This window comes from Podarcis filfolensis (genome assembly GCF_964270895.1).
Source record: "Podarcis filfolensis genome assembly, chromosome: 11".
Taxonomy (NCBI): Eukaryota; Metazoa; Chordata; class Lepidosauria; order Squamata; family Lacertidae; genus Podarcis; species Podarcis filfolensis.
Window position 1 is genome coordinate 61377643 of NC_139613.1, and position 22254 is coordinate 61399896.

Consider the following 22254-nt stretch of genomic DNA (forward strand, 5'->3'; position numbering starts at 1 on the left):
CAGAACCAAGCAGAAACAGTTTTCCAGTGTTCCACTGTTCCCTCACTTTCATAATTTTTTATCCAACTAGCATTTTATCTGTGGGCTGTAAATTTACATGAGTACCTAGTCCAGAGCATGGGATAAAATTCAGAAATGCAAAAATGCATAGGATGTCTTCCCAAACAGAAACTTCACTGATTTATACCATGCAGGTGATCATGGCAAGCAAGTTTTGATGAACTCTGAGGCCTTTCATCCCTCTAATTCCTCCCTCTCAATTCTCTTCTGAAATAGTCATGATGGAAATGGGAGCAGCATGGCTGTTATTCCAGACTAGTTAAATCAAAACACTTTTGTCTTTGCTTTGCCCATCACAGTCTCTGGGTCCACACACTGCCAGCCTGTGTCCCCCAACAGATGACACCTGACAGAATGTGGCCCACCAATGTGACCCCTTCAGTAAAACAGAGACCCCCATACTATTCTTACAAGGAATCTGGTAAAATGTGGGTTGAATGAGGTAACTGTTAGGTGGATTTGTAGCTGGTTGACTGATTAAACTCAAAGAGTGCTCTATAATGGTTCCTCATCATCCTGGAAAAAAGTGACAAGTGGGGTGCCACAGGGTTCTGTCCTGGGCCCGTTGTTGTTCAACGTCTATATAAATGATTTGGATGAAGGAATTGAGGGGATGCTCATCAAATGTGCAGATGACACCAAACTTGGGCACAGAGGCGAAGCTACCTGCTTGGGCACCCAGAGTGGCGCAGGAGTGGGGCTGGCCAGCTCACGGGGGCAGGGCTAGCTGCATGCCCAGCGAGCGTCCATAACTGCCCACCGCCTGCACGGTGAGCATCAGGGGGACACCGCTAGCCTCCCGCTGCCCACGTGGTGAGCATCGGGGGAGGGGCGCTGCTAGCCTCTCACCGCCCACGGCAAGCGCCCAGGGGGCGCAGCGAGTGTGGGTGGGTGCGTGGCAATGTAGGGCCCCCCCCCCGGGATGGCACCTGGAGTGGCCACACACCCCGCACCCCCTTCCTCTGCCAGTGCTTGGGAGTGGGAGCTAATGCTGCAGAAGACAGAATCAGAACTTAAAATGACCTTAACAGGTTGGAGAACTGGGCGCAAGCTAACAAAATGAATTACAATAGGGACAAATGGAAGGTTTTGTACTTAGGCAAGTAGAACCAGATGCACAAATATAAGATGGGGAACACCTGGCTCACTAGCAGTACATGTGAAAAGGATCTAGGGGTCTTGGTGGACCTCAAGCTTAACATGAGTCAACAGGGTAATGCAGCAGCAAAAAAAAGCTAATGCTATTCTAGGCTGCATCAACAGAAGTCTAGTGTCCAGATCAAGGGAGCTCATAGTCCCACTCTATTCTGCCTTGGTCAAAGCACACCTAGAATACTGTGTCTAATTCTGGGCGCTGCAATTAGGATATTGACAAGCTGTAACGTGTGCAGAGGAGGGCAACCGAGATGATCTAGGGTCTGGAAACGAAGGCTTATGAGGAGTGCTTGATGGAGCTGAGTATGTTTAGCCTGGAAAAGGAGAGGAGATAGGATAGCCATCTTCAAGTATCTGACCCATGGAAGAGGGAGCAAGCTTGTTTTCTCCTGCTTCAAGCCAATGGCTTCAAGTTATAAGAAAGCAGATTGTGACTAAACATCAGGAAGAGCTGTTTGACAGGGGAACGGTCTCCCTCGGTGTTAAATTGTGGGTGAACATATCAGACACAGCAATTCTTCAAACAGCTCTTGTTTATTCACAGGCCACAACAGAACTGGGCTGAAGGGTTCAGCCAGCCTGCTTACCATATAGAGCTCAACTACAAAGCAACAGTAACAACTTTCTGTACATATCCAATCACTGAACGTCAGTTCCAATTCCTTATTTGCATATGCGGACCTGAGTGAAAACTATCTACAGTATCCCCCTGGTGGCCCAGGGTGAGAACTTCAGTACATAACACCCGGGACATTGTGGTCTCTCCTTCCTTGGAGGTTTTTAAGCAGATGTTGGATGGGCATCTGTCCTGGATGCTTTAGTTGAGATTCCTGCCTTGCAGGGGGTTGGAGTGGATGATCCTTGGGGTCCCTTCTCAAACACAAAGTTAAGGCCTGCTAAAGGAATGAAAAGAAAAGAGCCAGGATAGCTATTAAAATCTGAAGAGGAGAGGCCTATCTGGCTGTCTATACGCTATACATTAAAAGGACATAAAGCACATTTCTCCCCCCCAAAAAATGATCATGGGAACTGTAGTTTACCCTTCAGAGAGCTATAATTCCCAGCACCCTTAACAAACTACAGTTCCCAGAATTCTCGGGGGAAGGAGAATGTTCTTTAAATGTATGGTGTGCACACAGCCTTACTTATTAATTGCTCTGGACTAAAAAATTATTTCCATGCTGGTGAACTTTGTTCAACAGAATTAATTCAATTTTTAATTTTCTGTAAGAGGCTACCTATTCAAAAGGATCCCAGAGAAATCTTCCTTGACTAACAGTCAATTCAAGTGAAGGTTAAACGGAGGGCGGGGAGAAAGACTGAACATATCCAAAGTTTGCACTTCTCTCGGTCATCCATTTTCATGACAGGCTTTTGATATAGAATTCTTCTTAGACTTTTAATATGCATCAATGAAGCTTTGGATTCATTCGCAGTACTTTGTTGACTTCTTTGTGTTCAGGGCACCATCTGGGGGGGCTGAAGGGCCGGGGGGCGCATGGGACCGCTCCCTCAATCACGGATTATAAGAATTATGACTCCAAAGTTCTATCAATTCAGAGCCTCCCATGAGTGGCTGTGCAGTGGGGCAGGGCTAAGGCACCGTCCTCCCCACAGCCTCCTCACCCCTTCCAGATTTTGGCATTGCATGGGGCGCCCTTGAAATTTGAGATGCCAAGGTCTGCCAGTGCACCTGACCAAGCTGTAATTGTAACTCTATTTATTGATGTCAGGTCACATGTGGAATACTTGTTTTCAAGTCTAATTTTGAAATCCTGATAAGCCGTTGTCCAAGTTTGCTTGAAACAAGCTTCAGAAAAACTAAGAATGCCGGGTGTGAACAACCTGCTTCCGAGAGCCCCAATGTAAAATCACAGAAGGGTCGCATTGGAAGGGACCCCCAGGGTCATCTAGCCCAACTTTCTGCAATGTAGGAATCCTGCCCACAGCTGTCCTGGGTGGGCTTGGACCACCAACTTTCTGGTTAGCAGCCACAGAGACGCATACTTCAGACTAAATTGTATTCATGCGGCAAAAGCAGCAAACAACTTTTCATTAACCTTTTCTAAAGCAGGTTTTAAAAGCTATCATCCTGATATATAACAGCCATTTGAAGCTCTAAAGGAGCAACTGGGGCAGTGGAATGGTATGACAGAGCCACCCTCCTGGCAGGGCAGGGGCAGAGTGGGCAGGGTGTGTGGGCACCATTCAGCACTCCTGATCTATCTCTACAGCCCCAGGAGCTCACTGTCCCCTTGCTCTGCCCTCAGGCTGCCCATGTGTGCTGCAGCACCCCTTACGTGGGATGGCCGCTCCGCAGCACTGCCAAACCACTCCTGGTGTTCTAGGGCTCTCAGCACATGGTCCTTGCCCTGGTCTCCTCTTTGACACCTATTCCTTCCTTGCTCTTTGGCTTATTAAGATGCAGTGAAGCTGTCTTCCCCACTCCCACCGCTTTGAGATATTTTGACAATCAAGAGATATACAGTGGTACCTCAGGTTAAGTACTTAATTCGTTCTGGAGGTCTGTTCTTAACCTGAAACTGTTCTTAACCTGAAGCACCACTTAAGCTAATGGGGCCTCCCGCTGCCGCCACACCACTGCTGTGCGATTTCTGTTCTTATTCTGAAGCAAAGTTCTTAACCCGAGGTACTATTTCTGGGTTAGTGGAGTCTGTAACCTGAAGCGTATGTAACCCGAGGTACCACTGTATAATGTTTATGTGTGAAATAAATAATGTGCCTTTGTAATCCCATATGTGCACCAAGCAGCTTCCTCCAGCTGGGCTTGGAGGTGATGAAAAACAATAGAAGAGTGAGTTGACAGCAGGAGACTGTGATTGAATACTGGGTGGAGTCATAGTGAGTGACAGGTGGAAGGTGTCTGTTGGGAATGACAGTTGAAGAGGAGTTGAGAGACAGAGAGTTGAGGGAGAAGGTGAGGGAGAGAATGAAAGCACAGTTTAAACATTTAGGATAGCTCTGGAAAGGAGAGTTGGTGAAGCAGGGTATCAGAGCTCTTATTTACTCATCTGTATTTGTTCTGAATGCTATGTTCCCTTGATCAATATATATCTAGTATTTTAACTTTCCACTTGCAGTGGGTTATAAGCTCAGTAGATCTCTCCCCATGTGCCTTGTGCCGGCTGGTGCCGGCTGAGCAGTGTGGCGCATCTGGCTTCCCGGTGCCACTTACCGGGGGCGGGGGGAGGTGCAGGAAGCTGAGTGGCAGGAGCAGCTGGGGAGCCAATCTGACCCTCCAGCTGCCGCACCATCACTGCCCTGAGCTTTCCGTGTCTTTCCCCTCTCAGCAAGTGGCAGTGACCAACACTGTTTTGCTGAAGTGTGTGGGCAAAATCAGGCCAGGCAAATACAGCCCTCCAGGCATCACTGTCCAGCCCTTGGGACTATCTGCGGGGCCTGCTTCCTCCCCAGGACACCTTCCCCAGGTGTTTTTGCTGTGTGGAATGTGTCCTTGGCCTCTGAGAGTCTTCCTAGTCTCTGAGATGCCGTAACAGAAGGTTTTGTGAGGACCATTACACCTGGACTTGGGAGGTTAGGTGAGGGGTTGGCCTAGTGACCTCTGGGAACAAAGTGTCTTATAGAGAAATCCAGGAACACCAGAAGTAGCTTTAAAAATGTTGAGTAAAACCATATGGCAAACTGCAACTGCCAGAATTCCTCTTACGTATTCAGGTCCAACAGAAGGTACAGATTAAACAGGAGAACTGGAGTCGATTCTGCTAGATGTATTTCTCATCTCACAAGCTTCTTAGGCCTTGGTCTCTTCACTTGGTTGTGCTATATTGAGACTTTTTGGCCAAACTAATCTGGAGGAGGGCTGGTTATACAGAGGAACCTGCCTGAAGAAGTAGATTGGTCTAAACAACTTAGACATACCATATTATGATCCTGTCATTTTTCGTCTGTGATGGACTGTTGTAACTGCTGTTCTACTGACAGCCTATAAGGAGTTGTCATTGCCACCCAAAGTAATGATCCCAGCTAACACACATAGCTCATATTCATCTTCCCTCCACCATCATTTCTAGGGATACTATCTGCAGACCAGAATGAAAATAACATGTCAATAAAATTTCTATGATGCTTCTGTGTTTCTTACTTTTCCTTTTTTTATATCTTATTTTTATTGATTTTCCAAATTATTAGAGATTAAACCAAATTACTTTAATTTAATACAATTTCTTTTTTTAAAAAACCAGGTTTCCCACTCCTGTTGCAAACATATGTCCACCACTTCCTCTTGTAGGCACTTCATCTGTTCTTTAATATCCACTTAATCCTTCTCTTGATGTTAGTCCATTCTCACAGCTGACCATTATTCTTTCCTTACATACAGCACCTCTGTTGTTTCTCATAAATATAAAATCCATTGGACGGGTTTAGTCCTTCATAAACGTTGTTCTCGGACCTGGTGTGTTGGGAGAGTTAGTTGCTATATTCCTTAGTTCAGTTCACTGCAGTAAACAAGGTCAGTTCACACTCCATATTCCTTCCGCTGTTCACCAACTTGTGTACAGGCTGCAGCTATAAATAACTCCCAGATAACATGCCCAGTCTCTTCCATTGAAATTCCACTCTGGGGTTCTTCCTCGGCACACAGCTAAAGACAAAGTCTTCTCTCAAATATAGCCTCTTGCCAGATTTAATTAGCAGCCACTCATCTTCTTACTCTGCATTGCGCTTTATTTCCCTATAATAATTTTTATTGGTTTTACATATAATTACATTGCGTAACATGATATTATCTTATTATATCTTTTTGGCTGACCTGAGCCTAATGACTTCCCTCCCTCGCTCCTAATGGTTTACAAAATTAAATTTTGCATCTTTGCATTTCACTACTTTTCCTATTCTTGTTATATCATTACTTAAAATATTAAATTACTCATTCTGAATAGGTAGTAATTTCATCTTACAAATCTTCTGATAACCCTGCTAGTGATGTTAATTGCTTACAGATGTCTTTCAAATATAATATAAATTTATTCCAGTCTTTTAGGAATGCTTGATCTCACTGGTTCTGGATTCTTCCTGTCAGTTTTGCTAGTTCTGCAAAGTCCATCAATTTCATCTGCCACTCTTCTTTTGATGGTACTTCATGATGTTTCCATTTTGGGGCTAACAAAATTCTGGCCGCAGAACAATTTTTTATCTTGCCTCGGTGTCTTTTACCCACTATACCCAATAAAAAAAAAGTTTCTGGTTTTTACTCTGCATTGCTCCCTCACACTCCAGTCCAAAGATAATTTTAAATAAAGTCCATTCAACCTCGATTGATGGGGGAGTGCATAATAAAACCTTGTTAAATTCCTTCTCGAGCATAAATCAAATCTTCCCCCCTCTTTTCTTTGGTGCCAGACAGAATAACATAGCCACAGCTACACACATCTCTTTCATTTTGCAGGGGAGGACAAGAAAAAAAGAAGATTTGGAAACCAAATGAAAGCACAAAGCACCTTATGCACCCCCTTCCTTCCCGGTTTTAAGGGTTTTCAAGCTTCAGAAAAATCAAATACCTTCAAAGATCCAAACCCAGTCCTTTTTGCAGATGATTGATTGCAGCCCGTTATCATATGTCATTTCAGGAGCACCTCATGATTAATGCCAATATTCCAAATTAATGAGGAACCAATCACAAATCATGCCGGAGACAGAGGTTCATACCCATTCTGCCTTTAAGTTGGCAAACACGGCCTTAAGTGGCACAGCGGGGTGCAGTGAACTCCCCAGAACCCATTGGGGAACATGGTCAGGATTTTTGCCTTCTAAATCCTGGCTTTCCCTGCCTGAACTTCCCCTCTGCCCCAAAGGGCAGTGGAGAGCTACCGCCATGAATCGTGAGGTCAGGCGGAAACCTTCTTTCTTACTTTTCCATCCTGCGCTGGTCAAATGATCTCTTTGCTTACTTCTTTTGAGGAGCTCTGCTACACTATCTATATATTACCAAAATCAAAAAAATTATAGCAGAACAAAAAAGTTTAGCATACATATTTTAATCAGTTCATGAGCCTGCGGACCTGGGACTAGGCGGGCACCGTTTGCGCCCCCCCCCCCCCGTTTGGCAAAGGAACCCTATAAAGGGCTCCGGAGGAGACGGGGGTTGGTGTGGTGCTGAGAGTCAATCGCTAACTCTGCGGAGCGATGCTGCACAGCTGTTGTCGGAGAGCGTTCTCCTTCTTCCTATGACAATTCGGATTCTAAACAACAACCCGTGAGTAGGACAATTGAAAATTTTGCATGAAAATACAGCCTGGAATTTGACCTGAAGCGGGAAGGTGTAAAAAGGAAGTCCACCTCCCGTCCTTTGTATAAAGATCAAAGCAAAGATTTTACAAGCTAAAAGCCGGGAAAACAGATAGCCTGAAGGTTCCTGCATTTTTAACCATCAAAACCCCCCTTGACAGCAGGAGGAGAGGGGGGAAAATTTGACTTTTTAAGCCTGCAGAGAGAAATTTAAGAAAATAAGTTTCCACTGTCCCTAACCTGGGGACGGAATGGCAGGAAAGAAGGAAAGAAACGGTCGGTGATATTTACAAATTGAAAATAGAAAAATTGATATACAGAATTGGAAAAGGGAAAAATAATTCCAAAGCCGCTTTCTGCCTGTTTGTTTTATATTGAAAGGAAATAAAGTTTCTGGAAATCGAAAGGAATTTTTCCTTGTTGGATACAATTTAAAGATGGATGCCAAAAAGTAACTACACCCCCTAGAGGAAGCCAGCCAGTGTGCCTGTTTTTCAGTTATAAAGAGAACATTGTATCAGGGAAAACTAGAGCGTGGGATCAGCTCCCTGACCTTGACAGAAATGAATAGAGAGGAAGTCTTATCTGCTCTGAACAAAATATATGATGGGCTGCGACAGCTGGAGGAGAAAATGATTTTGATGAATCAAAAGAGGGACAATACAGCTAAAGTCAGTAAAGAGGTGCCAATGGAAGATGCCACAGAAATTGTACAACAATCTATGCAGGAGACAGATTTAACAGGGCAACTGCAAGGTCAGAGAAAGATGGAGATACAGAGGATGGATTTTGGAGGACACTGGCCAAACTTTGGATTTAAGAAAATTTTTATCTTTGGTGGGACTGTGAAACGAGTGGAAGAATTTTTTTGGAACAATTACTTCTTGGATTACAAACTAAACACTGGGGAGTGCAACACCGGGGAATTGGACAATTGGAGAAAAGGAAAGGAAGAATGTTACTGTACGGAATCACCCGGTGATTGGACTCCCAAGGAGAAAGAGAAGGAAAGGCGAAAGAACTCAACAGGGATCAAGGATGTATGTAACTACAAACAGGAACAAGAAAACTCGCAGAAGGGGCTTGGATATGATTTGAAAGCCTCGGATATTAGGACACCTGACTGATATGGATATAATGATATATGGACTGACATTGCCGTGAACCAGGAAAAGGGGCGCTGGACTAATCTAGAATGAGAAATGTCTTGTGTAATTAATCTATATCTATGGAATTAGTTTAATACTAATGAAATATTAAAAGATGTTGGAAAGGATGTAATCGGCTCTAGCAAAATTTAGTCTAAATTTTGAAAGTTTAATGATTTGAGGACAAGATAAAATTAATGAAATTAATGAAATTATTGTAAAAAAGAAGTGGTTTGAGAAATAAGGTGAAATAAGAATTGGCAAAAACGGTTTGATTAAAAATGAAAATATGAGGATATTATATGGGGATATATAATCAAGGGTAAGATAAGAGGTATGAATTTGCTGAACATATCGTTAATTGGAATACAAAGAGGGAGGTGGGAGGGAGCCAGGAAAATAAGTTAAAAAGGGAAAAATGGTGAGAAACTGAAAAGAGAGATTTTTGATTTTCTTGTTTTTTCTTTTTTCTTTGTTTTTCTTCTCTATGTTTTTTCTATGTTTTTGTGTTGAATTTATTGTTTAAGATTTTGTAAACTTTTTTTGTTTTGTTAAAATCCAATAAAATATCATTATAAAAAAATAATAATATTTTAATCAGTTCATGTCCATAATTTACTGAATGCTGTTTTAGAACATGCAGTAAACATCTTGAAACAAAAGGAAATGCCAGGGAAAGCTGCTCCTTCTGAAGACTTCATTGTATTTCTCAGCAAACTGATTTAAAGAACCCACCTTAAACTGAAAACAGTGGCAGCATTAAGATAAATTCAACAGTGAGATTAATAACTGAATGGCGTAAACTGGAGAATTGACTAAAATGGTTATAGTAAAATATGCAGGAATGATAGATAAGTAAAAAGAACTATGGAAGGAGAAGGGAAGTCAACAGACATATGGTATTGTGTATGTTATGTACTGAGTTGAATAGGATTCAAACTGCAGCAGTCTGATTGGTCCTAGAACAGTAGGATCCAAAAGGCAGCAGTCTGATTGGTCCTAGAACAATAGGATTCAGAATGCAGCAGTCTGATTGGTCCTAGAACAATGCAGCAGTATGATTGGTTGGCAGGAACCACCCAATCATGCTCCAGATAGAAGTGAATCCACAAACTGATTGGCTTACAGTAGAATTCCGGAATTAGCCAATCATGTGCAGCCCATTGTGTAAAGAATGTATATAAAGCAGATACTTTGAGGGGACATTCATTCATTGATTCCTCCTCACCACTATGAGCTGAATAAAGAGCATGAAATCACTTTGCGACTCGGAGTATATTTCAGTGTAAAATGTTTACTTTGAGATGTATAAATGGGAAATCTAATAATATATAGAACCTACCTTAAAGAAACAAATTTCAATAGCCATAGGAGTGGATATTCTCTGGAAGATTTGCAGATTTGATCTCAGTGAATGATCGGAGAGTGAATGCTCCTGTGGTTTTTAAGCTTTTGATGGTGCCTTTAAAAATTTGATAACTTCTGTTAAGGTTTTGAAAACTGGGATTCTTTTTAATCCGCCTCCTCCCTTGTTTCTTCCCAGCTCCTTGTGGTCAGAATGAAACCAGAGAGGATGGGAAAATAATCCAGCTGCCCCCCTGCAAAACAGGAGCATGGATCGTTCCTGCCATCATGGCTTGCTACCTCTTGGTTGCAAACATCCTTCTGGTGAACCTCCTCATTGCTGTTTTTAAGTGAGTGTCTATTGTTTTAAAATTCAGTGACTGTAGTAAATGTTTCAGGAACTTTTGATGCTCAAGTTTGGAATTTCTAAGATGGGGTTATAGTGATAGTGTTGGTAGTGCATTTACATGGTTAACAGCTCAGATTACTTTTGCAGTCAATCAGGAGAATGTAAACTCACAAACTGGTAAAAATATAATGAATTATCTTTTGTTTTTTAGTAGTTCAGAGAGTTCTCTTCTGGTCAGAAAAAGGGATCTGACCTAGCAACCTTCCACGTGGATAACTAGATAAGATGCAGGAGACATAGGAAATACGTATTTTCCCATTTTATTGTATTTTACAACTTCCTTAGAGCCCCAAATTGCTTCGAATTTCATCAAATCAGCTGAATACACAGGAAACCGCCTGGTATTAAGTCAGACTCCTAGTCTATCTACATCAGATTTTACAGTGACGGGCATCCGTTCTCCAGAGTTCCAGGCAGAGGTCTCCCCCTCTGTACTCCAAGCCTGAGCTGCTGCTCTTCTCCCGCTAGCCATTTTTCTGGTCAAAATTGCCTCGCCAGCTGCTTTTCCTTTCCGTGGGGGATACAAGAAGCAACTGAGGGATATTCTGGTGGGCAGGAGATGGCTTCCTAGGAAAAGACTGAGCCTGCCCCCTTCTTCCACCACTCTGGTCAGTTTGGAGCTGCCTTGGGGCTACGTTAAAGAAAAAGATCAGGAGCCATTTCATGGGGGGAGATGAGGACTGGTTTCTAGGAGGAAGCTAAAATCCTCACTGCTCATGTACAGTGCATGTTATGAGCCAAAGCGCCCCCACCCGTATAGCCTGGGGGAACCCAGCCAGATGGGCGGGGTATAAATATTACTGTTACTATTACTAGGCTGCTTGCATCCAGGACCAGCATCCTTGGGCTTCTTTCAGAGCCCCACACCAGCCCAGAGCATGAACCAGTGCTGACCCCAGTTCATGACCATGAGCTGCCATTTCCCACAATGCACAAGAGTGATACACTCTATTGAAATTGCCCCTTGTTGCCACCTGTCGCTGCTGCCTGGACCCATGGAGGGCATTTTGCTGAGGGCCCCTCAAACCTGGAAGCAGCTCAGCTTACTCTGTAAACTTTGTGGACTAGGCAATAATGGACCTCTTAAGAACTGTTGCATTGCTGTTTTGTGAGTTTTTTACTTGTCCCAGAATTACACTGAAGCCTAAGATTAAACTGGGTTCTTTGGGGGGGCCACTAGGTGGCGCATCGGAAGATGGCTGACAATAACATCTCTCCGACCCACACGAGGTAATTTGGAGGCTATGATGGGGGTAATTAGCCTCCTTAACCCCCCCAGGATTGTGGGGGGGGGACGGCCCTTGCCTGCTGTGCCCTATACCACCCCCGAATTTGTGGGGGTGGGGGCACTAGGCACAAAGCCCTCCTGTGGGATTCCGGCACTCCTGGACGCCGTCCCTGATTCGCGCCGCTAGTTGCAAGCATCTTCAAAAGAAACAATTTGGACGAGATAAATTGCACATGCTTCAAGGAAAAAGGGGAGTAAAGACAGAAGAGATCTCTGATAACAAGACAAGAATAAAATATGAGAAGATACGTCAAGATACGGTATGACAAATGACTGAGGGGGGAGGGGGAAAAAAACCTGCCTTCCTTTTCCTTATGTGATTTAACAAGAATCCCCTCCCCTAATGAGTCAGAAACTAAGGACTTAAGCTGTGGATTTAAGGCTGTGTGGAGATAAACTTTCGAACCAAAGCAATGTTTCAAGATGAAGCTGGAAAGCTAAGAGTTTTGGAATGACGCAGTTAAAAATGCCGTCGCCATTTTGGGAGGCATTGTTGGAGCTCTTGGGTCTGGGAGGAGAAAGAGAGAAATAGAGTTGTTTACATATCGTGGATCAACTCCTCGGTGTGACTTAAGAGCGACAAATGCCAAATTCATGATGGAAAGAGTGATGCTATCTACGAAGGAGATATATGGAAACCATCTGGACTTAGTGGAGGAACGGGAAATCCACACAGGATTATTATTTTGCTTATCGGCTTAAGGAGACTAACAGAAGAGATCGTAAAGGAAAAATAGAAATTATATGAACAAGATATGATGTGGAATGGGACTGATTTGGACATTAACACAGTAATAAGAAGATGATTTGAATCCCCCTTTGGATCTTGAAGTATGGGTTCCCCCAACAAAATTTAAAAATTTGGCTTTGTAATTTGGAATTATGTGATGTGATTTAATTTGATGTGATTGGCCAGTTAATAAAAATTATTTAAAAAATAAATAAACTGGGTTCTTTGACTGCCTTGGTGGTCTGGGAGCATTAGTGCTCTGCTCTTTCCAACACTGCTGAGCATGATGGTGGCACATGTGGGAAGAGCCCATGCTGTGGCCCCTTTCCATGCCAGGTTTATCTCATTTTTCTGAGAGCTCTTGAGTGAGCTTCTCCTATAAGCTCCAAGCTTCCTGTGTTATTTTGGGAACATGACAGCTAGGAGTAATGTTGCTGTTGTCCTCACCAGATAATGTAAAAAAGCAGTTTAATGTGGCAAAAAGAATGTCTTTGAAGTGGGTGGCCTAACAGTTGTATTTGAGAAGCTTTATGTACACAACAAGTTTTTGTTTCTATTGCCTTATCATGAAATTACTTTTGTAGATGTAGCCCTAAGATTCTTTTAAAGTATGAAACTAACATTATAACATGTGAATAAAGCGAACAAGTGTTTTAAAAGGCCACTATTCTGTGGTACATCTACCAGAGAGCCATGAGTAGCTGCAGATCCCTGCTGAGTATACACTCATGTCTGGGGCTGTGTAATGTATGGAATGGCCCCTACATTGCATGTGAAATTTTAGATGGTAGTTCTGTTTATCAGAAGGCATTTTCTTCCTCTCCTTCTGCTTCAGCAACACCTTTTTTGAAGTTAAATCGATATCTAACCAAGTATGGAAGTTTCAGCGGTATCAGCTTATTATGACATTCCATGAAAGACCAGTCTTGCCCCCTCCACTCATCATCTTCAGTCACATGACTATGATATTTCAGCACATATGCTGTCGATGGCGGAAGCATGATAGCGACCCTGATGAAACGGACTATGGACTGAGTAAGTTTAATTCATCTTCTCCGTCATAGATACAATAAACATATGGAAAATATACTCAGCTCTGCTTAGTTGTCTTGATTTGGAGAGCAGTCAAGAATCATAGCAAGGGCATTAGCACTTCATTTGTTTTGTGTAGTTTCGTTTGATGTACTTTCCCTTCCCATTCACTAGGAGCTGTAAAATGCCACCCTCCTTCCTTCCTTCCTTCCTTCCTTCCTTCCTTCCTTCCTTCCTTCCTGTTAGAAATTGCTCTTAATTCAGTTAGCATCACAGGGCAATTCACAATAAAATCACAAAAATACTACCCATAACCCATAGCTATTAGCTATAGATAAATCAGAAGTTTACAATTTCTGGTGTTAATAGATGCCAAAAACAACACAAAGTTTGACCAAAGAGGTGCATCTTGAGTTGGCAACAAAAACTGATGCACTTCTAAGACCCACAGACAGGATTCCACCACCACAGAGAAGGCCCTATCTGGAGTGATTGCATGACAGGACACACCCATTGGCAGGATCACAAAAGGGCATATTCTGCAGTTTGTAGGGCTGGCAGCCATAGAAATATACAAAGTCAGGTTATCTGTCCATCTGGTTCAATAATGTATACTCTGACTAGCAGCAGCTCTCCAGGGTTTCAAAAAGAAAATATTTTCCATCACCTGGTACCTGATCCTTTAAACTGGAGATGGCAGGCATTGAACTGGGAGCTTTTTGCATGAAAAGCATGGGATCTGCCAGTGAAGCATGGTGTCTCTCCTGATCCAAATGGTGGCTTAGTAGCAATATATAAAACAGTCAAATAAAAAAGCAATAAAACTATGTAAACAAAAGCAGCAATAGGATGACAGTTCATTGAGCAAAAGTTCATATTGGCTATCTCAAATGCTCCCTGAAACAAGTCTCAATTAGTCTTGCAAGACCCAGCTGGGAGAGAGCTATGCAAGCTGCGCAATGTAGGTGCCACTGCTGAGAAGGCTGTGTCCCACACAGCAGCCTACTGCATGGAAGACCCAGAACGGTCTCCAAAGATCGCTTCAGTGCATACGTATATGGTGTTGAATAGGAGATAGTCCTTCAAATATCCTGGTGCCAGACCATTAGAGCTTTAAATGTAAAAAACAGAACTTCAGCCTATTGCATTTTAGAACTCTTGCCTGACTACTGCATTCTGGGCCAATTGCAATCTCCAAATACTTTTCAATGGCATCCCACACATTAGAGTGAGTATAATCGCCTTTGAAATGCATCAATGCAGGAGAAGGTCTTCTTTGTCACTTTGCCCTGGCTTTCAAACTCCCTACCTAAGGACTCCTCTTTGGGGACCTTTTGCCATTGCACCAAAACCTTCCTTTTTTGGCAGGAATGTGACTACCGGAGCTAGATGTTGCCAAGGCTCTTTGTGGCTCTGTCACACTAGTAGGGTAGCCAAAGGACCCTGACTAGTGGGGAAACAGGCATCACAGTCCTCAACTGCTCAGGCGTTTCTTTACACAGCTGCATTTGTGTGTAATAATAATCAGCTGAGAGCAAGGAGAGCCAATTTGGTGCCCTTCAAATGTTGCTGGATTACAGTTTCCATCAGAGGTAATAATAATTTTATTATTTATACCCCGCCCATCTGGCTGGGTATCCCCAGCCACTCTAGGTGGCTCCCAACAGAGAACTAAAAACAGAATGAAACTTCAAACATTAAAAACTTCCCTGAACAGGTGCCAAACCCTTTTGGGGGCACCAATATTTGTCGTGGGGCACTCCCAAAGTTCAAAAAGCTTGCAAGAGACACTCGTGACATCACACACACACCATCTCCCTCACAAGATGGCGCCTCTGGTTTCCCTAGTTCCTGGTCAGAGCTGGAGCCCTACAACCTCTGGAAACTAAAAGGTTGGCTAACCCTGTACATGAGGCAACATATTCTTCCTTTTATCTCTTTCGGTTTGACAAGGACACAAGCGCAAAGAGTGTACAGTGGTACCTCTGGTTACGTACTTAATTCGTTCCGGAGGTCCGTTCTTAACCTGAAACTGTTCTTAACCTGAAGCACCACTTTAGCTAATGGGGCCTCCCAGTGCCGCCGCCCCGCCAGAGCACAATTTCTGTTCTCATCCTGAAGCAAAGTTCTTAACCTGAAGCACTATTTCTGGGTTACTGGAGTCTGTAACCTGAAGCGTATGTAACCCGAGGTACCACTGTATTAGGAATGCCAAAAAACTTAAGAAAGCCACTTTTCAGAGTCTGGCCTACCCTGAAACTGAAAGCCACCATGTCCTGCATGAAGTGTGGCACTTGAAATATGTATGGAATATGTATGGAAATATGTACCATATGCATGTTACAAACCTGAAAATGATTGAAATGTGATTTCTTTGTGGGGGCAGGGGGCGGGGGGATATGCAATTTTAAAGCCACAAAATAGGCAGTGCCTTTCAAAACCTTGTGATGATAGCTAATTAACTTCTTTTAACTGCTGCTTTGTCATTGCCTCATATGTCTTCTACAGAGCTTTTTATAACTGATGATGAACTGAAAAAAGTTCATGATTTTGAAGAACAATGTATAGAAGAGTATTTCAGAGAGAAAGATGATAGATTCAATTCGTCCAATGATGAAAGAATCCGAGTTACCTCTGAAAGGTGAATGATTTTTCATTTTGGTTTCTTACATAGTGTATATTTTGAAATTTGTTACTTTTGAAAGGAAAAAAAACTTTAAACAAGGCTTTACTGTCAAGAAACTAGGGTAGATTTAAAAAAATTTAAAAACAGGGTTAAAAAAATTGTAAATCATATTTTTTATTCATTTCTTTTGTTAGGTTTCTCCTAAATAAGTAGATTAATAAGTATTGTAGCACATCCTGAGGCTTCCAAACATATGTATATTCATAATTTAAAGGTGTAGCTCAGCCATTAAAATTAAATATGAAATTTTAAAAAAGGAAATTTTTAACCAGTATGCAGAAATGGTAAAATTATTTATGCTTGACTGCATAAGAATCAGTCTTCTGGATTTTTTTCTTATCAGTTCACTTTTCTGAACGTTATCTCCTTACATTATAAAGATATAAAAGTTATACAGATCAGTTTGTTGTAAAATAATGCAACATTTTGAGTCAGACGTGTCAACTCGTGCTAAACATCGCAGGGGCCCAACGACAAGTGTTCAATGTGCAGCGTATACACGACCTCACATCCTGTTTCGGGAGGAACCAGGGGCGGAGCCAAATGCAGTGGCCTTTGGCTCCTCCTCTCTCACCATCGGCCCTTGCTCTCCTCTTCCCACTGGTGGGATTGTTCTCCCCAGTCATTAGGAAGAGAGTTCCTGGTTCCCAAAGAACCAACCACGTCCTCCTAAGCTTTGTCTTGCCCTGGACCCAGCTGGCTGCTTCAGTTCTAAGGGCACAGAATGCAGGTCCATCATACTTAGTTTTCCCCCTTAAGGCTTTTAAAGGCCACCAAAGAGCTGGCTCTCCTTCTGCAGAGCTTGGGGTTTGATTTTGGCTGCCAGCAATGTTTCTGTATCTGACTGGGAGGGGCAGGAGGTCTGTCCTGAGAAATGCAGGGTCCTCGCAGGTGGGAGAGCGACCACTTTCCCAATTCCAGTTTGGGACAACAAAACACAAATCCAGAAGGCACACACCCTGGGGGATATATGGATAAGCAGACATGAGAGGGTTGTTTGTTTGGTGGTTTTTTGCAAAGCACCAAATTCCTCTTTCTCTCCCCCCCTGCCCTATCAAATCTTTTACTTTGAAATCATTTTTATTTGATTTTACAAATGCAAATTAATTACAATGTCAAATAAATATCCATAAAAAGAGATTACTTTGAATCTTGGGACTTCCCCCCATCCCCTCCATGGGTCCTATTGTCAACATTTCCAGCTGCGTATTATTTCATAGTCTATGTTTTGCATTTATCCATATTGTCCATAATATTTGTTACATTAAAAGTGGGATTAAAATCATGCTAATGTTGTCATCTGCTTACAGTGGTCTCCTAAATAAATTGTAAACTTTCCCCATTCTTTCTTCAATTTCTTGTCTTCTTGGTCCCTGAGCTTTCTGGTCAGCTTTGCCACTTCAGCGTAGTCTAGCAGCTTAGCTTGCCATTCCTCTCTGGTAGGGACTTTTTCTTCTTTCCATCTCTGGGCCAGTAGTATCCGTGCTGCTGTTCTCACATACATAAAAAGTCTTTTCTGGTCCTTTGGGATGTTGGTACCTATAACTCTTAATAGAAAAGCTGCTAGGTTTTTTTTTACAAAGGTTATTTTAAACATCAGTTCATTATAGATCATCTCCCAGAAAGCCTTTATTACCTTACATGACCACCACATATGATAAAAGGTACCTTCTTTTTCTTTACATTTCCTGCAGGTATTTGTACTTGTTTTATACATTTTTGCTAGTTTACCACTGGTACATCATTTCCATATAGTTTTCTTTCAGCATACAACATGCCATGAATTTCAAATCCATTTTCCATAACCTTTCCCAATCTGAATTCTGAATATTATACCCCAAATCCCTTGCCCAGTGTATCATTACCAACTTGACCTGTTCATCTTTTGTATGCCATTCCAAGAGGAGTGTATACATTTTCGACAGTGATTTAATATTGTTTTCTAACAGATCTTTTTGAAATCTTGAAATCTCATAACTAAAACCTTTCTTTTTATCTGTTTTGAAAATATCATTTAGTTGGTTGAACTGTAACTAATCCGTTAATAAATCCCTTATCTCTTCAAAATCTTTCAATGTTAGCACCATCATTCCCACTCTGTTAAATTGGATGCAAGAAACCTGAAGTTTAGTAAATCATACTAACCTATTTGTTCAGTCTGAAATTAACTATGCTTTCCTCTCTCTTCCTTTTTTACTTTTCTTTTGTAGGGTAGAGAATATGGCCATGCGATTAGAAGAAGTGAATGAACGAGAGCATTGCATGAAGGCTTCACTTCAGACTGTAGACATCCGGCTTGCTCAACTGGAAGACATGATAGGGCGAATGGCTACAGCCTTAGATAAGCTTACTGGCCTAGACAGAGGGGAGGCCACTAAGATACGGTCTCGAACATCCTCTGACTGTACTGACACAGCCTACATTGTCCGACAGAGCAGCTTCAACAGCCAGGAGGGAAACACATACAAACTTCAAGAAAGCATTGATCCCACGGGGGAGGAGTCCATGTCACCAACCTCTCCAACAGTCATTCCCCGCTTGCGAAGTCACTCCTTCTATGCAGTGAACATGAAGGACAAGTGCGGGTTGGAGAAATTTGAAAGCATTTTCAAAGAAAGGTCCCTCAGTCTCCACCGTGCCAGTAGTTCTCACTCTGTCTCAAAAGAGCAAAAAATCCCTTCTTTAGTGCCTACAAGCACTCTGTCAATTGCCCCGGACTCCAGACGGCCTTCTTCTTGCATAGATATTTATGTCTCAGCCATGGATGAGCTGCAGTCTGTCATAGAACCCCTTGACAGTTCAATGAACATCCTTGGGACTGGAGATCCAGCTCTCCAAGCTCAGATAGCTTCCAGTGTTGTCTCCAGTAGTGCTTATGTCAGCAGTACTCCGGGTGATAGAATTTCTGGCAGGAGTATTGATTATGAAGACCAATCAATGGAAACAAGAGTGTTTTCTTCAGACTATTCACAAATTGCAGATTGCTCAAACCCCTGGGAATCAGATCCTCCCATGTACCATACTTTGGAGAGGTCTAAAAGCAGCCGATACCTGGCTACAACCCCATTTATTTTAGAGGAAGCACCAATAGTAAAATCTCACAGTTTCATGTTCTCTCCTTCTCGGAGCTATTTCAGCAGCCTTGGAGTGCCAGTCAAAACAGCAGAGTACACAAGCATTACAGACTGCATTGATACAAGGTGTGTCAGTGCTCCTCAAACCATTGCAGAAAGGTCGAGCTTTCCTGGAGTTCATGGAGACAAAATTGATGACTTAGGATGCTGCCACCCAGAGAGGGAAGCGGAACTAAGTCACCCAAGCTCTGACAATGAGGATACCGAAACCAAAGACAAAAAAGCAGTTCCCTTGTCATCTCAAGATAGCAATACATCTAGAACATTGTCCAACAATATCCCTCTTCCAAAAATAGAGAGGGCCAACAGTTACTCTGCAGATGAGTCCAACTTGTTGTATGCACACACAAAGAAAAGCTACTCCATCAGTGATAAACTTGACAGGCAGCGCAATGCAACGAGCCTCCGAAGTACATTCCAGAGGAGCAAGTCATCCAGACCAGAGAACAGGTCGGACACCTTATCAATGAGAAGACTCTCTAGAACAGGTGCCTTCCATAGCTTTGAGAGCAAGCATAGTTAGAGATAATATGTGCATCATAACAAGAAGAACTGTCTGAGACTTGTCTGCTCTCCAGTTTTTTCATTAGCAGAATGAAGTAACTTCAGACCATTATATGTCAGCAACAGCTGGCATCTGCCAACAGTAAAGTTAGCACTTTCATAACGTCAATGTCAAGCACTGAGGTTCTGTATCTTGACCTAGTTGGCATTTGCACTTAATGGGAGGGGGAGGGGGAGGGGGGAAGGAAAAATTATAGAGACATTTTTAAAAATAAATAAATGGGTGAACAGTTTAAGAAATCTGCCTTTCAAAATAGGGATATATTGGTTTGAAAGAGAAACAAAATAACATGCATACAAAGAGGGTGTTTTGACTATGCTGGTTTCCACCTCAGTACCATCGTTGTGACAGCTAGTGAGGGCATCTTTGTATTACTCTACAGAAACTGAAAACAAAGTAGCCGTCAACTTTCCCCAGATTTCTCACATCCCTATACTTCTGCCTGATCATTGTAAAAAGAAGTTAGCTAACACGCTCACCGTTCACCTGTATCCTTTTTGTATTAACTTGCAGTGGCACAAATGTCTATATTTTCAAGAAGGGAAGAAAAGATATGCCTTTTGTATAGCAGCATGAGGGAAAGGGAAGAATTTATGTATAGTCACATGAATTCCTGTTTTAAATGGGATTTTTAGCACTGTTGAGCAAGCTCAGGAGGAATGTAATTAAGTGGAATAGTAAATATTTATTTTTTTAAGCACGGGTACCAGTTTAGAAAGTATTTCACAGGACTTTGTTAAAATGTCATAGTGAGAAGGTAGTAAAAAAGAAGAACTGGCATCCTGTTCTCATTGTTCTGTGCACCGTGCCCATCTCATTCACTATTTTCAAACTATTTTCATTCATTGTCACTGCCATATTCTTCTACCAGTTCCTCCATTTAGCTGCCATTATTTCATTTTAAGGCATGGTTATAACTGAACATTTTGGTGTTTATAGTATTGTATGTGTATCGTGTGGTCTGAACTTGGGTGAGCACAGAACAGCTGGAGATGTTGAATGATGTTCTGTGACAAAACAAATCCTTTTTAGAAGTTAGTTGAAGCACCAAAGTGAAATTAATATTTCTGGTAACTGCAAAAGCCATTCCTTTAAGTATGCTTCCGTTGTCTAGAAAGGCAAGATAGCGAAACAATAATACCCTGCCCTGGTATGCAAGAGCCATCTCCCCCTCTGTCTCCCTCAGGCCCACCCTCCAACCATGTTTGCAATAGCCCTCTGGGGCTGCAAGGATTAAATGTGGTTCGTGCTAGGCAAGGGGCTAATACAGCAAAAAGAGCACAGTACCATTCAGAAGAAGAAAACCTTAATTGTGAAATGATTTTGGAGAAATAGTTTAATCCTTACTTAGCAATATGCCAGGGCTGCTACCCACTCTGTAAATGTGCCATTCTCTTTTGTTTCTGACAACATATATGTGAGGTTTTTTTTTTTTAAAAAATAATTTTTATTAACAGGCCAATCAAATCACATTATTTCCAAATCACATTAGTTCCAAATTATACAGCCAGATTTTTAAATTTTGTTGGGGGTACCCATACATCAAGCTCCGAACGGGGGTCCAAGCATTACTTATATTGCTGCTTTAATTAAACAGTTCTATCCAGTTCTATCCAGATAGTCTCTTTACTACTTTCTTCATCTTCTTGTTGTTATCATATATTCCTTTCTTTGCAATCTCTGATAATCTTCACAAGCGGGTTGGAAACAGACATCCTCTGTGTGGGTTTTACACTCTCCAAAGATCATATCACTTAGGGACAGCCATTCCACACTTCCATAAAAAAAATTTCTTCAGTTTGTCCTTTAATTTTCTCTGGCTTGCCAAGTGTATCAGGAGGGTTCTGTCAGGTTAAGATCACATTCCAATCATCATTCACATTCCGATGATCCTGATCCTCCTCCCCCCGTCTTTCTTAGACAAGCCTGTCTTAGCGAGACGCCATTTAAAGCTGCGTCATAAAATTTCCCTCCGTTGTTTACCAGTCATCTCTTTAATCTATAATCCACTCCACACAGTTCTTGAATTCCTGCTTGTGATTAATAAAATGCAACGATCTTCTTTCTGGGGTGGAGGGTTATTAATATTCACATAAGGCAAAGAAAAGCAAAGTTTTTTCCTCCACCCCCCTTCTGTTTCACTCCAAACATACCAGTCTCTTAATGGTGGTTCATCACGTGATTTATTTGTCCCATCCGTCGCTCCGGTCACAGAGATCCATTAATCAGCAGTCTTATCTCCCGAACTTTGCTTGATGTATGTGCTTTAGCTTCTTTCCAATTACATGTTTCCAATTATATTTTCAAGCTAAAGCGAACCAGCACGTGCTGATTGGAGAAAGCGTCAGGAAGAGCCGACCTCATTGAGGGCTTGTGCCAAGTGACCGGCACCCCCTTCTTTCAAATCCGGGGGTGCGTTATGGACACCGCTGGCAA

General features: G+C 42.3%; 1 protein-coding gene across 14 annotated transcripts in view; it reads left to right on the forward strand.

The window, feature by feature from the left end:
• TRPM3 (transient receptor potential cation channel subfamily M member 3) overlaps positions 1-22254 on the forward strand; it is a 418048-nt gene that overhangs the window by 391106 nt on the left and 4688 nt on the right. For all 14 annotated transcript variants that reach the window (XM_083576479.1, XM_083576463.1, XM_083576474.1 and 11 more), the window contains 4 exons: positions 10174-10324; positions 13237-13436; positions 15942-16074; positions 18330-21240. In XM_083576479.1, the coding sequence (XP_083432605.1) occupies positions 10174-10324; positions 13237-13436; positions 15942-16074; positions 18330-19776 (1931 nt within the window). In that variant the 3' untranslated portion in view covers positions 19777-21240. The remainder of the gene's footprint in view (positions 1-10173; positions 10325-13236; positions 13437-15941; positions 16075-18329; positions 21241-22254) is intronic.